General features: G+C 45.6%; 2 protein-coding genes across 3 annotated transcripts in view; both read left to right on the forward strand.

Annotated features, from left to right (window-relative positions):
• Positions 1-2,682, forward strand: part of fam110b (family with sequence similarity 110 member B) — a 63,354-nt gene extending 60,672 nt beyond the window's left edge. Inside the window, exon 5 of the mRNA XM_085804778.1 lies at positions 1,232-2,682. Within this exon, the coding sequence (XP_085660904.1) occupies positions 1,232-2,135 (904 nt within the window). The 3' untranslated portion in view covers positions 2,136-2,682. The remainder of the gene's footprint in view (positions 1-1,231) is intronic.
• Positions 2,683-10,672: 7,990 nt separating this feature from the next.
• atg10 (ATG10 autophagy related 10 homolog (S. cerevisiae)) overlaps positions 10,673-16,073 on the forward strand; it is a 7,986-nt gene continuing 2,585 nt past the window's right edge. Inside the window, exons 1-4 of one of the 2 annotated variants that reach the window (XM_085803939.1) lie at positions 10,673-10,813; positions 11,577-11,683; positions 11,775-11,927; positions 12,699-12,882. In XM_085803939.1, coding sequence (XP_085660065.1) covers positions 11,579-11,683; positions 11,775-11,927; positions 12,699-12,882 — 442 coding nt within the window. In that variant the 5' untranslated portion in view covers positions 10,673-10,813; positions 11,577-11,578. Of the gene's footprint in view, positions 10,814-11,532; positions 11,684-11,774; positions 11,928-12,698; positions 12,883-16,073 lie in introns of those variants that run through there. The other variant, XM_085803938.1, reaches the window with a different exon arrangement.

The following is a 16,073-nucleotide window of genomic DNA, read 5'->3' on the forward strand; positions in this document are numbered from 1 at the left end:
TCACTGTCTGTCAGTAAAACACACACTTTTGTGAAAGGAGAGTTACGTCTGTGCTAATATCAACATCAGAAGTCTGGAGGGATGATTTCAATGTCAGGGCAGTGGTAGTGTCAGTGGTTGTTTTTTATTGCTTTTTTGGCATCATATAAACAATATACATAGGAAAAAAGAGAAAAGGATAAGCAAATAAAAACAGACTGACAGATAAAAGAACATGCTGGATTGCCATGTCTCTACAGTTTGGTCCTTCTTTATTATCAGTGTGAGAGCCCTTATCCTGTCGTTGAGGTGTAAACAGTCCATTTCTCCCACCTTTTGTGACATTGTTTTTATCTAATGAGTCAGTCAATCGTTCCATAACGTATATTTCATTTACAATTTTCAGCCAGTCATCTTGTGTTGGTGGATCTGGCTTATACCACTTTCTCGTGATTGTTTTCTCACAAGCTTTTCAGTAATGTCTGTCCTCTTTTTCTTTTAACACAACATTCCCTGTCATGGTGCCAAAATATGATAATATACGTGACTTAGATTAATCATAGCTCAGAATTCTGACAATAACTAGGTGAACATCTTCCCAAAATGTTATCTCCACATTTTCTCCAACATGGCTGTGGGACAGATGTGTATTTGTTCCTAATTTTGGGTGTGATGAAGAATTTAATTAAGTTCTTCCAAAAATATAATCACCAAGCACATGATGATGTAGTTGACTGTTGTGTTCTCCAAATATACAACCATTCATTTTCAGAAATATTCACACCCAGCTCTCTCTCCCACTTCAGTTTTGGTTGTATTCCCTCTTGTCTCCATTAGATGCCCATATATGCCTTTTTGATTTGATTCTTTTTTAAATAAATGTCAAAACTTAAAGATCAAAGATGTCATACAGTATAAAGGAAACTGTCCATGTCCATGCTTGGATTATAAATTAGGTCTGGATTCTGTTAAAATATCAAAGCTTCAGTCCACAGAGAAATTCACACAGTCTATATTCAGAGACTGAGCCTGAAAACCAGCCGTCAGGACTTCTGTAACTTTGTGATGTCACAACAAAGCATTAACCGCCCCTTGATCTCTGGATCAGAGAAGACCAGGGTCTCTCTTCTGATTGGCTTGCGGGGATTTTTTTGTCATTCGAGAAAGATGGATCTTCATTATTCTCTTTATGTGTGTGGATGTGGAGATGTAGATTGTACTCATTCATCCATGTCTGTGTCTCCACCTTTAGGATGCCGTTAACGTACCGATCCACGATGACCCTGAACGAGCAGCCGGCGGAATCGGCTCCCAGTCCGAGCACCTCGCACTCCCTGCGCTCCTTCTCCCATTCCCTGAAGGTCCCTCCCATCAACAGCGGGGGGCGCCGCAGCCCGCAGGGCGCCAACCTCAACCTGAGCCGACGGGTCCTCGACGAGCGAGGGGGCGAAGGGGGCGGAGTCATGGACCGCTCCCGCTCCCCGCTGCCCCCCCTGCTCACCTCCCACTCCTCCTCCGACCTCCTGCGACTGTGCAACGGCAAGCCGCTCCGCACCGCCCGCTCCAGCAGCTCCTCGGCCCCTCCCCTCCCTCCCAAACCCAACCCCGCCTCCCTCCCTCCCCCCGCGCTCTCCCTGTCGCTGCCTCCCCCTCGTCCCACTCCGTCCCCCTCGGCCTTTGACAACACCACCCCTCAGTCGTTACCCTGCGATCTCGGAGACCCCTCCGGCACCTTCACCGACCCCACCCTGGAGCTGGGTTCGTCCGTGGTCCGCCGCTCCTCGCTACACAGGTCTAAATCGGACCTGTCGGACCGGTACGCCCGGGCCGGAGCCGACGTGGAACGCTTTTTTAACTACTGCGGCCTGGACCCGGAGGAGCTGGAGGCCGTGGGTCCGGAGAACTTCGCGCGAGCCAACTCGGACATTGTGAGTCTGAACTTCCGATCGGCCTCCATGATCTCCTCCGACTGCGACCGGTCGCGGCGGTCCTCCAACGACGGGCTGTCGGACGGGGACGAGGGCGAGGACGAGGAGGAGGAGGCCGGGGAGCGCGTTCCCTACGGCATCTCGGCCGTGGAGCGGAACGCCAGGGTCATTAAGTGGCTGTACAGCATCAAACAGGCCAGAGAGACACAGAAAGTGTCACACGTTTAGCTCCACAGACAAACCCCTCCCCTCCCCCCATGGTTCAGAAGATGGACGGACCAGAGACTGATCCTGGGGCTGAACTGGAATCCCAAATGAACAGATGAATGAATGGAAGAGAAGGTCTGACTTGTTTGTTTAGAAATGAAGGAAGAGCCTCATGAACAAGAGGAGGAACACATGAACACAGGACATGTATGTAAACTAACTTTTCTTCTGTGGACCCAGTTTAAATTGACTGGACAAAACCCGAGCTACAGGAACCAGAGTGAAATGCACTACTATTGTCTAAGGACTCAGAAAACAGCCGCCTCACGACCAAGGATCACGGCCTCACAGACGACATGTTGGCTTGTCAGGCAGGTTCAGGTGTAGTCCGATCCAGTCCGGTCACTGAGTACATTAGACCTGACCTGGTTCTGTGGACCTGTGAAGGCAGTTGAGGTGGGACGTCATGTTCCTGCAGACAGCACCTTCAGAAACAATCAGACTCCTCCACCTCACTCGGTCGGTGTCTCATTCATCCACAGTTAAAGCATGTTTGACATATTAATTCAAAACTAAAAACTGAAATCTCTCATTGACAAAAGTCTTCAGACCCTAAATCCAGTTGTCTTGAAGGACCTCCTCCATCAGCAATTCCAGTTTTACTCTTCTTGAATCTCGACAGCTCAGTTTATCTCTGTCTTCCTGTCAGATCCTCTCAGACTCACCCTGGACAGGGAGTTCCTGTGAGGTGTCATCTTCAGGTTGCTCCACAGGTGTGTGGGCTTTAGGTCTGGACTGGCTAGGACACTCAGGACCAGGAGAGACTGGTCGAGTGGCTGTTTGCTTCAGGTCATTGTGGAGCTGGAGGACGAGCCAGGTCCTGTTCTCTGGCTCCTAAGACCTTACTCTATCTGGTTGTGTTCAACCCTGCTGCTGAGAACCCCCCCCCCTCCCCCCCCCTACAGCTTAATGCTGTTATTGAGTTATCCAGGTGCATAGAAAGACCAGGGGTCTCATTTATAAAAAGTGAAAGTTGTGAAAGTGACAACGTGACATGTTGCTGCAGCTCAACGGCGTCAGCGGCACAGAGCGCACGCCGTGTTGTTTTGGTGCACTGCCCTCTCAAATGCTGGACCCGGTTCGGCACATAGTTACAACAATGACAACAGTTTTAATGTGAAACGAGTTATTAAACAGTCTCCCTCTCCCTCCTTTCTCCTCCAGCAGTGCCATGGTGCAGAATTACGCACGGGGCTCACCGCTGTATTATTTACAGTAATTAGATTTATGTATTTATCCCATGCAGCAGCGCCGTCCTCTCCTCCTCCTGCACTTTGGGAGTGGACAATATGACGGAGAGACGGTGGTGATTAAATATAGAGAAGGAATTTTGATTTTGAATTTTCAGTTAGATTCTAAGAAGATGTTTCTGAAACACCAGTCCGATGCAAAATAAGGGCGCTGTTGAATTAAATCACCGTGGCAACATTGATCTAACGCATGCGGGTTGAAATTAAATGTGTAACGGCCGATAATAAAAACATAATCGTTCTTCTCACTCATCATTTCCTGAGTCGCCAATTCCCGTTTTCCTCCAAACCATGCGTACGCATGGGTCAGAGTTTGCTTAGGGCTGCGCACATTCTCCCATCAAGTTTGTTTTTTATAGATCACAATCTTGGCGTGGAAAGTCACGTACGCCACTTTCAGGCCCCGTTTTGTGCGTACGCAACGGTTATAAATGAGACCCCTGGTGTTCAGAAAGTGTTAAGACTAGACTGATAGAGAGTTTCTGAGACGCTTGTCTGTCCAGCAGCTCCCACATCTGAGGACTTCTCAAGCTCCTCCAGATCCTTCTTGCCTGGTTCCTCAGCCGGTCTGGACTCCAGTTTTACTAGAGCCCTGATTCCAGACCTCGTCCTGACCTGCAGGTGGACTGTGGTACCTTCTAAACTTTGTCCAGTTAGTCCAGACTTTCAGTTATAGTCTGAAAACTCAGCGAATAAGAGATTTCAGTTATATAATACATTTGATCTTGTCTAAAAACATGTTTTCACTTTGCCATGGGATAAGTCTAGACTGATAAACAAAAAAAAATATTGATTGAGAATCAAACATCAAAAAGAGAAGGGGCTCTGCAGAGTTCTGTCTGGTCACTCTACACCATCATAGATAGATTTCAACACAGACTGACTGACTGTAGAGTCTGAAGAGTCTGGAGGATTGAATGTAAGAGTAGATGAGTGACCGGACAGAATGAAGACAGATGTTCCTCCTGCAGTGACAGGTCAACAAGTCGACTGTGAAAACATCTAGTCACAGTGTCGATGCCTCCTGGTTCTGACCCAGACAAACACACACTGAACTCTATCTGTCAAAGCTAATGTCAGTGATGGTAGCGCTGCGTGACCACAACATGACCAGCTGATGTCTGGTACAGGTGTAACCGACCCATTCAGCTCTTCCTCCGCGAGTCCCCAAAGACTCATCAGGTTATTAGTGAATCTAGATGTTCTGAGTCTCCTGTTAGGTAGATAGATATAGAGATTAGTGAATGAGGGTGTGATGACTGATGACAGAGACACTGAGTGGACAGATACACACATGACAGAACATATAATCTCACAAGCACATACAATGGAGAGTTTCAGTGCCCTGGAGATGTGGTCCTACTCTGAGGAGTACTCTGGTGTTTTAGATATTGGCGTGCTGGAAGTCTGACGTCAGCGTGGTTCCTTCAGGTTTGTGTGAACGTTTAGATTCAGCTCAGCCTCCAAACCAACTGTGATGTGGTTTGTGTTGAATGTGAACCAGTCCAGGATCAGGACTCAGTCGTAGCAGATGACATATCTGATGAGCACAAGGATTTTGGTGGCCCTAAACAAGATTTTGTTTGTGGTCCCCAAAGCACCCCCACCTGTAGGAACAGGAACGATCTCACCCTGAAGTTCACCCAGATCACTTATTGTTCTGTTGATCCAATTCACTCCAAATCAGTGCGAACATAGTAGTGCACAACCGCAAACCAAACTAAAGGTGTCAAACTGACATACTCTCCATCAGGGGTCTCCAACACGTTGCTCACGAGCTACCAGTAGATCGCAACCCCTTTCCCAGTAGCTAGCCAAAGGATTAATGAATCATATATAAATTTGAAAACTTGATTAGTCACTCGCCAAACATGCACCTTATATCCAGGATTTTCCCTGCCAATGGAGAGCAGCCTTGGTTGAAGCGTGTGTGCGTGCATGGGGCCATTAAGATGTTACGTGTAGTGTCCACAACCAAAGCGAAGTCGTACTGTAGGTGTGCAGACAGTGCGTTGCACCTGCTTTTTCATGCATGTCCGCGATGCACAGAGGAAGAATCTCAACTTTTTGGGAGGCAGCAAGCGCACTGCTTGTCATGTGATAAGAATCAACCAATCAGATCCACGGACCTGCTTCTCCTGCAGCGACATGCTGGCTCTCAGTGTTGTCGGTTACCTGTCCAGTTGTTTCTCCCCTACTGTTTCCCAGCTCTGCCCCGAGATGTAGAATGTGTATTTCATTTCAAGACCACTGACTTGTATCATCAGAACAGACATGTGATTGTCAGCCTTTCATATTTAATAGAGGAGAAATTTTAAATTCAGTTATCAGTATGATAGAGGCTAAAAACATACAATTTTCATGAAGAGTGGGAAACACAGTTTTGTTTTACCAATGTCAAGAATTAGTGTTACAAAACATGAGTAGCTCTCGGCTGTTTTCATTTTGTAAAAGTAGCTCTCAGAGGAAAAAATGGTTGGAGACCCCTGCTCTACATCCACCTATTGATCTACAGGTCTAAGGTCAAAGAATCAGAGACCCTCAGACTAAGGCCACACCTGGTCTGGGTCTGCTCATTATCCAGCAGGACACCAAAACACTCCCTTCAAAGCAGTGTCAGTAGGGTAGAATTGTGTAGACAGCACAACTACACACCTACTGACTTTGACTCACTGTGACAGAAGCAATCATGGTGCAGGTCAGGACAGGAAGGTGGAGGAGAGACAGCGGTCCTGTTGTCTGACCACTGAAGATCCAAGGTTTGTGTTTTTAGACGGTTTTCGGTATTAGTCATACTGTAGAGGCATACAACACACAACTACACACACACACACACACACACACACACACACAAATAGGAGAAACTCCAGTATTATGTGCAGAGACAGCAGGCTATCCTCAGCTCTGCTGTCTCTCTGTCTGTCCTCAAAGCCAATCACAGGAGGAGATCTGTTGCTTCTAGAGTCTCTGTGTGTGAGTCCCTGATAGTGAGGAGGATGAAGCTCACCCTTCATCTTCCTCATCTGTCCACAATATCTGCAAGTTGCTGATGTATCTCCAGGCCAGAAGCCATAATTGGTGTGAATGCAGCACCACGGTCAGTGTGTCTGCCCCCCCCCCCCCTAAGACCACCTCCATCACCTGCAGCAACAACCTGCTGGGCTTCACTTCCTGCTTCACACACAAAACACAGCATCACTGGTGGAAGCAGCAACACCTGAGGCAGGTATACACATGGTGGCTGGCCGGTGTGAGCAGGTGAGATGAGCCACGTATGCTGTGGACCAATCACAGATCTGATTTCAAGGAAACCAAGGGAGAAAAATCGAATTGCTCAGTTCACCTGTTGTCTCACTTATGCTTGACCTTGACCCCATTTCCAGTTCATCCCATGGCTGATAACAGCAGCCAGGTCCAGTCCATCACAGAGGTCTGTCCAGGTCTGAGGTAGCCTACTTAGTGACATCAGTATCACTCTCTTAATTTGCTGCTCAAATGAATGAGTTTGTGACACCATGTATGGTTGTAATGCTCATTTATCCATGTCTGACAATCAGAAAGTGAAGATGAAAATGAAAGATCAGATCAGACGGCTGCGGACTTTTCTCAGCTCAGGTCCACATCACTCCGCATCTCCTGGTCCACACTCCAGACAGGTGTACAACAATTTCCCAGAGGCGCTAACACATCAAATTGGTTCCACTACAGTGACTGGCTCATCTTAAAGGAGACATGTTCTGCACCTTTTCCACAAATTAAAATAGTTCCCAGGTGTCTTAAAGACATGTCTATGACATGCTTCAGTCAAAATACCCCAAGGATCAAACATCACAGCTCTGTTCATCCTCTCAAAACAGCCCTGTTGAGAACAGCTGGTTTCAGTGCCTGTCCCTTTAAATGCAAATGAACCACTGCTTGCCCCGCCCCTTCTACTGGTACCAGGTAGGGGTAGGGTTATGCAAATTCGAAAACTAGTTACATCATTGGATGACACATGAGGTCAGAATCTAACATGTTCTATGATTCTTTCTACATGAGACGCAGGTGAAGTGAAGTGAAGCCCACTGGGAGACAGACCCTCCCTCCTTCCCTTGCTCTGAGCTCAGGGCTGTGCTAGCATGTTCCTGTCCCCCCTCCCACCCCACCAAGCCCCAGGAACCCCTGCTGCTTCTCACTGTCAGCATTAATAGAGAATATTGTAGAGTTCTGGCAGCGTCCTCCTGCTTCAGTGTCCCTGTGTCTACATGGTGCGTGTGTTGTTTTTTTTTAAATCCTGGACTGACAGATAGAGTTCTTCTGTGGTACCTGCTTTGTTTTCTTCTTCTCTGTGTAAATGCTGTAAGAAATTGTACATATTGATTTAAGAAGCAGTGTGTTGGATTTCAGTTCTTCTGTCTGAAGGTTTCTGTGTAACAAAAGATCCTGAATGAAGATCAGCTGTTCTGCTGCCCTGATACAGGACTGCGGCCGGTCCGGACTGGTACAGGACTGACCGGTCTGGACTGGTAAAAAGGACCACGATCCAGGACTGTGATACAGGACTGTGGTCAGTCTGGGCTGGTTCAGAGACTTTAGTGTTGACTGTGTTTTTTCAACGTGGAAACTTCACATTTTGCTTGAGAACAAAAAACTTGTTAATGTTTCTTTTGCATTATTTCAATAAATGTCTTTGTTTGCCATCTGATGTCAGAGCGTCTTCCTGAATGGTTCTCAAAGGTGCTCACTGATTATTAATGACCTTCACCCCTCACATGCAAAACTGACCTTTATCTGTGCATGTGATTCAGCATGTCCATGTTCTACCGGATGTTTGAATCCAGCCTCAGTTTCCAACAAAGTCCTGAAACCACCTTATACTGCAAAAAACTCAAATATCTTACCAAGAATATTTGTCTTATTTCTAGTCAAAATGTCGTTTCTAGTCAAAACAAATCTCATTATACTTAAAATAAGATACATCACACTAAAAAATAGCTTGTTTTTAGACACTTTTTACTTCTTTCAAGCATATTTTTTACTTGAAATAAGTAGAAAAATCTGATAGTGGAGCAAGTTTTTCTTCCTTAATAACGAAGAAAAACTTGCTCCACTATCAGATCAAAATACCTGCTTTCCCTGGCAGATTATTCTACTTATTTCAAGTGAATATTTGTTTGAAACAAGTGAAAATTATCTAAAAAGAAGTTAATTTTTAGGTGATGAGTCTTATTTTAAGTGGAAAGAGATTAGTTTTGACTAGAATCGAGACATTTTGACCAGAAATAAGACAAATATTCTTGGAAAGATTTTGAGTTTTTGCAGTAGCTCATTTCTTCCTACGGTCAGATACAAACCACAAGGGTGTCCCAGCTGCAGGCACTAGACTTCTGTTGTCATGGTAAAAATAATAAACTTGTGGTTCAGGATGTGGCTCCAGGTTGTTAAAGGCACAAAACACAAACAGAAGATCATAGTTAATAAGTCTGAACTGCACTGAAAGAGTCAGACTGAAGATGAAAACTCCTCACAGTGAACAGACCATGTTCCTCTGCTGCCTATGAGTTTCACTGGGCATCATTAGTGTTTGAGACAGGAAGTTAAACATCTCCTTGGAGCTTCAGTATTAAAGCTGTGGTCATTATTACAGTATAAAAATGATGGTACAGGGCGTCTGGGATTTTAGACAATGAAATATTTATAACAGTCCTGTCCCTCTCTAATGACCAACCTGAGGATAGTGCATTCTGGTGAACAGCTCTGTTACTGTTCAGATCCAGGAATGCTGCTCTAGTCGGGACTGGCGGTAGTTTTTTCCAAATCTGTATTTGACAATCTTGACCACATGACCACACTGAATTATGCTGTTCATGGTGGAGCTGTTGCTTTTTCCTCGACAGTCTCTACAGTAAAACCTCCCACTGTCCAAACACATGCACACTAGTTTGATTGGATAGTGCAAAACTGAACGTGAGCGTGCATGTGCATGTGCATGTGCATTGTTGGTCTCTATATGTGGCTCTGTGATAGGCTGGTCCAGGGTGAACCCCGCCCTCCCCCAGTGTTAACTGGGATTGGCTCTAGTGACCCAGACTGATAATCAGTAGGCTATGGATGGATGGTTAAAATAGGGGACATGATCGCATGATTCCTTTATAAATTGTTGACTATTCAGGGATCCAGACTGTCCATATGGGGGCATTTTGCCCTTAATATTTGAGAGAGTGCACATTTTCATACTTTCACCTACAACCAGTAGCCTAAATTATTCTTTTTCTTTTTATGCTGGTGAAATGTGGAAGGGACGACTCAAAAGTCCAGAATCTGTCATTACAGGTAGCAGGCCCAAGTGTGTAAGGAAATTAAATGAAACGAAAAGGAAATGTAAATATTTGCCTTGCAAGTCAATTTATGCTAGGGAATAGGAAGATAGTCCTGCTATTAATTATTAAGATAGGCCTATTATTAAGATGATATATAGTGGGCAATTGTAGCTACAAGGTTTTATACCAGACACCATCTGATACAGTGGTGAAGTGGAGATCTGTGCTGCTGTTGCTGTGTTTGTTCCACACAATCCAACTCCAGATGTTTAGCAGCACACCTGTCCTGATACACCTGCCGTCACCTTCCACCTCCTACAAACATGATGACCACCTCTGACGTCAATGACCGGCCTGCAGCGTTAGATCCAGATCCAGTAGCAGGACAATGAAAACGCATTGAGTCACACAACCAGCAGCCCCCACCACCCTGCCTCTGATCTCTGCAGAACAGAGCAGACCCCTCTGTCTCTGTCTGCAGCTGACCGTGGAGCAGCAGTCTGGCGCCATCTAGCGGCGCGCAGCTCCAACAGCAGTCTGAGGATGAGGCTGAATGATACTCGGCTCTGTGACTAAAAGCTTGTTGTGGCTCTGTGACGGGCTTCCTGTGCACGCTGCTGTCAACACTATCGGTGTAAAGTCTGGTGTGTAGCAGGGTTTAGGATGTGATCACCGGCTGAGGTGACGGCGTGGCCTTGTCACGTGATTTCGCGACCCGGAAGAGAAGCCGCCAGGCAGCCGTCCCCTCAGCAGTAAAGCACCGTGCTGTCAGGAGGATCTGGATCTGATCAGGGTCTGGTTTTTGAGTGTGTTGTTAATCCTGCAGCAGGGTCACATGACGGAGGCTCCAGGACCAGGACCAGGACCAGGACCAGGACGTGGGAGGCAGGTAGGAAGTGAAACCCTCCTCGTGCAGAGCTGCAGTGACGACAGAGAAACTGACCACTGACTGAGCTCTGAGGCGGAAGGATCTCGTATTATCTCGCCAAAATAAACGGGATGTGGGGTGATAATCTGTAAACTGATCAATAAAACCAAAGACGGTTTATATGGAAGGGTCTGTCTGTAGTCGGAGCCTCCTGTGGTTGAAGTCAGTACTACAACAACAAACTGTCGGACTGTGAACCTGCATGCTCTGCTGCTCAGTCTGTTTTATGTTCAGTAGGCTATACTCTGCATGCTTTTCTTGTCTGTGTTCTTGCTCTGCGTGACTGTTTAGTGTTTGATTATGTTTGTTGTCTAGGATACTGTCTTCATTTTGTTGACATTTGTATCTCATTTTATTGTTTGCATGTATTAATGTGCCTTCTCCCTACATTGTAACATCTGTCCAGGGAATACAGATGAAAAATAGCTATGTTGGATAACTCTGGCACATCTACAGCAATGCTTATTAATGTGCACTGTCCCTGCTAAATAATCTAATAGGCCTACATCAAATAAATAAACACTTAGCTACAGAAAACACATGAACTTCACATGTGAAAAATTTTGCACATGGGAATCAAGTTATTTGCACATGGGAAACATGTGGTTTTGGCCCAATTTTATGTGACTCACATGTGAATTCCCATGTGAACCCATTTTCCACATGTGGTAAGGTGTTTTACAGGCCCCAACATGGTAACACATGTGTTACCATGTAGTGCACATGTGAAAAATCACATATGAATCACATGTGAAGTTCATGTGCTTTTTCTGTAAGGGAATAAAAGCACCTCAGAGCCTCAGGGCTTCCGTAGAAGTGCATATGCTTGTAGTTTACAGTGTTATGTTTCCTCCTGCTTTTACTGTACATCTGATTTCTAACTAAAAACTGCATCAGTCCACCTCTACTCCACGTTCTCCTGCAGACATGAGCTCCTGTGTGCTGGAGGAGGAGGCCTTCCATCGCTGCTGCCAGCTCCTCCTGCAGCAGTCGGAGCAGCTGAGAGACGGCTGGAGCTGGGAGTCGGTCCAGGTGAGCAGCTTCTGTTCCCCTTGTCTCTGTTAGACCGCCTGCAGTCCATGCATGCAAGCACTTTACGGTGACTTTTACGGTTTGGGTTTAGGGATCACAGGAGGGCTACCTGAGGAAGACTGCTCTCAGGTCAGTCATCATTAACCTGAACCCGGTTGGGGACCAGGCAGAATCCAGTTCAGACTCAGGGCCACACACACCCTGTTCTCCTGGGCCTGATGAGCAGCAACAGGAAGATGAACAGGTGATTCACCTACTGTAAAGTGACAGTAGTTTTTAAAAATCCCACTCAAGTCAGCAACTATTTAAAGGGACATTGTGTAACTTCTCCTGTTATCTATTCACGAAAATCAATTATTTCATTCAAAAGTATGTTTTTCATTAATCAGTAATCACCCCCATCAACAAACTGAAGTGTTCCAGTAAGCTCTGAATTTGCCGTTCATATCATTCATATCTACACGGAGCGGGTAAGCTCGGTGCTGGCTGCCATGTCGTGTCGCCATGTTTTTACCTTCAGTGGCAGCGTGACGGTAGGAAACCACGGAAACTCAGCGGAGACACCGGAGCTGTCGGCTCAGGACGAGGTGGTTACACTGATGCTGCATTCAGGTGCAGTTGGGCAGACAGCCGTTGGATGTCATTTTAGTCACAGAAGTCGAGAGAAAGCAGGTAAAACGTGGGTCAGGTAAACAATACGACATCGCCATGACAACATATTGTCACGTGTATTGTTTTGCCTCGTGCTGTCAGACCACTTGTTTACATAGAGGCTTGTTTATGCCATTACGTGCAGCGGCTGTCGTCGTCTGCCGTCTGCCCAATTTCACTTGAATGCAGCATGAAAAATACGATTGAGTTGCTTGCGATATACAACTGCAACGCTAGATGGGAGTAATTCCTACACAATGTACCTTTAAAAATGATCTTTGATTATATGATGAGATGATCTGCTCTCACCGCAGTCCAGACCAGACCAGACTGAGCTCCTCTGTCCCTCCTCTCCCCTCCACAGTCTGGTCTCGTTGCCTCAGCTGATGTCGACACCATCAGAGGTGACGTAGAGGATGAAGATGATGGTGATGAGGGCGTGTGCACAGTGTCTGAAGGCAGCAGCCGAGTGCTTCAGTATGAGTATCACATCCTGTACTCCTGCAGCTACAGGACTCCAGTGCTCTACTTCAGAGCCTCCACTCTGGGTCAGTTCACACTTTGTTCATGTGTCCTTTAAACTGTCACCAGATGTGGGGCCACAGAGTTCCTCAGTGACAGTGACTTATTTCATTCAATTTATTTGATCATAGGTGCAAAATAAATACAAGCAGATGTATACATTCATTCGCTTTTGTTTTTTGAATGGTCAAAATGATACAGTATAGGCTGAAACTGTTGAACTTACCGTATACATACTGAATCTTCCCACTTATTCCTGAATTCTTTGTGAACTAATCGCTCCAGAGAATTGGTAGAAAAAAATTACATAAAATAAACAAATACTCAGAATAAGTACCTTTGAAACCAATAGAATGAAGAGAAACACATAATCATAAATGATCTTGTGTCTTATTTGTGTTTTATTAATTTTGTTGTACAATTGTACAATGACAATAAAGTATTCTTGAATCTTGAATCTTGAGACAGAATACCCAAAAATATACATATGAGGTCAATTTCAGAATTTAACATCTCACAATAAGAAAGTAAACTAGAAAATTTCCTCTCGGGAAATTTTGAAAGGCCCACGGGGCTACTGCCGGTTTTGCCATCTCTGTCAACATGGGAATCAAACCCACGATCTTAAAGCAGAAGTAAGTGGTCCGGTCGTTTTCGCTAATGCTGCGTTCCAGGCAGGCTTTTGAAATCATAAATTACAGCTTCAAGTCACAACTTACGACTTTGTAGTGTTCCAGGCAACCCACTCGTGTTTTTCCGACCTGTTTTACCGGTGAAAGTCACTATAACGGCCACTCGTAACTTCCGACCGGTGAACTCGTACCAGATCGAACTGGTACGACTTCACGGTCGGAAAAATACGAGTTTCCTTGAACGCACCATAACAGTCCTCGTCCCTACGTCGCCACATTCACGGCGTTCCTTGGCTGCACACACAGCCCTGCATGCCGTTCTCTCTCCTCATTGGATAAAAACTGTAGGATACAATAAATGTTTTCTCCTCGGCTCAGAGCAGAGCAGAGTGACCGACAGACCCGTGTTTCAGACCAAACACTCTATGTAAGTGATTGCTGTCGGAAGATATAACTATTTAAGACTTATATTAACACAAATATATCACTTACTTCTGCTTTAAGGTCAAGACAGAGCTGATCAGACAGACACATGATCATCTTTCTATAAGCACTGATATGGAGGAGCTGTAACCACATTAGGTTAACTGTGTGTGTGTGTGTGTGTGTGTGTGTGTGTGTGTGTGTGTGTTATCACATGAAGTTACCTGTGTGTGTTAGAGTGTGGGAGAGGAGCATTTGTATGTTACCTGTGTGTTTTGATGTGTGTGTGTGTCTGTAACTTAAATCACATGAAGCTGGTTCTAGAGTCTGTGTGTGTGTCTGTGTGACTATGAGCTGCATCCTGTGTCAGTCTGATTTAGCTGTGTCTGTGTTTATAAACATTTAAACGAGCGCCAGGTGGATTGTTTATGAAGTTAACGAGCTCTGGCCTGAGAATCAGACATTACCACGGCAACTCGAGGTGGTTACCACGGCGATAGGGGCCCCCCATGCTGAGGCAGACAGAAACGTGGAGAAAAAGAGCGTTTTTCTGCCTCTGCACTGGTCTCGCAAAAGTCTTAGGGTGACAAAACGGTAACTCCTATCAGAACAAAACACAGATCAACGTTGCTCTAAGGACTTCCTGAAAAATGTGGTACGATTTGGTGTTTCTACAGTAAATATTTTGGCGACGCTGGCAGTTTTAAAACATCGGTCCGTTCTGCTTCTCTCAGAAAATACCGTAAAACTTCAAATAATGGCCGAGTCCCAAATTGCCGCCGGTCCCAATTAATCGCCGGGTGTAGCAAAATATTTTTTGTATTAAACGCCCATCCCAAATATAGCCTCCCTAAACACAAACAAATAACCTTAAACGAATTGAAAGGGGTGTCTCGAGACATTAAAGACGGCCGAGGACTGACGAGACGCCTCTGGGCTGGTTGCTCCTGCCCGGTCTGTCCACTCCTCTCATCCGCACTTCAGCACCTGCCCGGGCTGCACCGTGTCGGCTCGGCTCGGCTCACTACTCATCATTTAAATGATTTATTACTCCATTTAAAAGTAGACAATTTACTGTTCTGTTCTACGCGTGTTTAGGCTATACGTTGCATTATTATAAGCTATACTTCATTCCCTCAAAAAAAAAACAGGACGGAGGAGCGAGCCAACACAGGTGCTGAAGTGAGGGAGAGGAGTGGAGAGACTGGGCGTCCGCGGGGCTCTTGCACCTTGTGGCGGATGACCGGGGGTCTCGGTCTCCTGGTAGGCTACCTGTGCGGGCCAGGACCGCGGAGGTCAGCGAGACCGAGAACTAGTCTGCCCCGCCCCTTGAGAAACACGTATCGTCCCACCGCAGCCTGCTGCCACGGACACACTATTAATAAAGGCAGGTCCCAAATAAACGCAGGTCCCTAATAAACGCCTGTTGATTTGAGCGATTTAAGCAAATAAACGCCCGGGCCTTTATTTGGTGTTTTACGGTTTGTATTGGAGTCAATGAGGAGCAGAGACAGACGTGGCCGCACTCAGAGGCTTATTCTGTAAGTTCTGTAAGTCTCTCTGATATTTTGAGCACATGAATTGATAGATAACAAGTTTGTCTTACAAATTCTGAAAAAATCATGTGTGTAGAGTGTAAATTGTGGCCGTGCTGACAGTTTATCCAGAAAAAATACAGAATGTTTCTTCACTCTCTCCCACTCTAACCGATGATGTCACGTGCTCTGACACGAACATTCCGTGCAATACACAACCATTATAATCTCATAATTTCTCCAAAAATGATCATGGTCATTGATCAGGGATTGATCAAAAACTATATGACCTATCAAAACGTGGAGTAATACGACAATACACAAGACTTGTGTCTACTGTTTAAAGTTTAAATGAAGTCTCTAGGTGAAAGTATGCCTGAGCAGTAGACGTTTGTTAAACTCCAATGATTGGTCTTTTTCGCTCTTTTTTTTTCGCCCGTCCCATTGACTTCAATGCAAAAATTTTGCGCAGTTTTTCGCGACTTACGTCACGAAAAATGTGTAAACTGATGAGAAAAGTAATACCACACCGATCCCGATCAAGACGCACGCTTTGAGTTGCAGGCGAGTTGCAGGACTAGTAGCGAACCGAAAGTCGGCCGGAAGTGGAAAAATAATTATAAAAAC

Source organism: Trachurus japonicus, chromosome 17, assembly GCF_045865225.1.
Source record: "Trachurus japonicus isolate A0001 chromosome 17, Traja_1.0".
NCBI classification, from domain to species: Eukaryota; Metazoa; Chordata; class Actinopteri; order Carangiformes; family Carangidae; genus Trachurus; species Trachurus japonicus.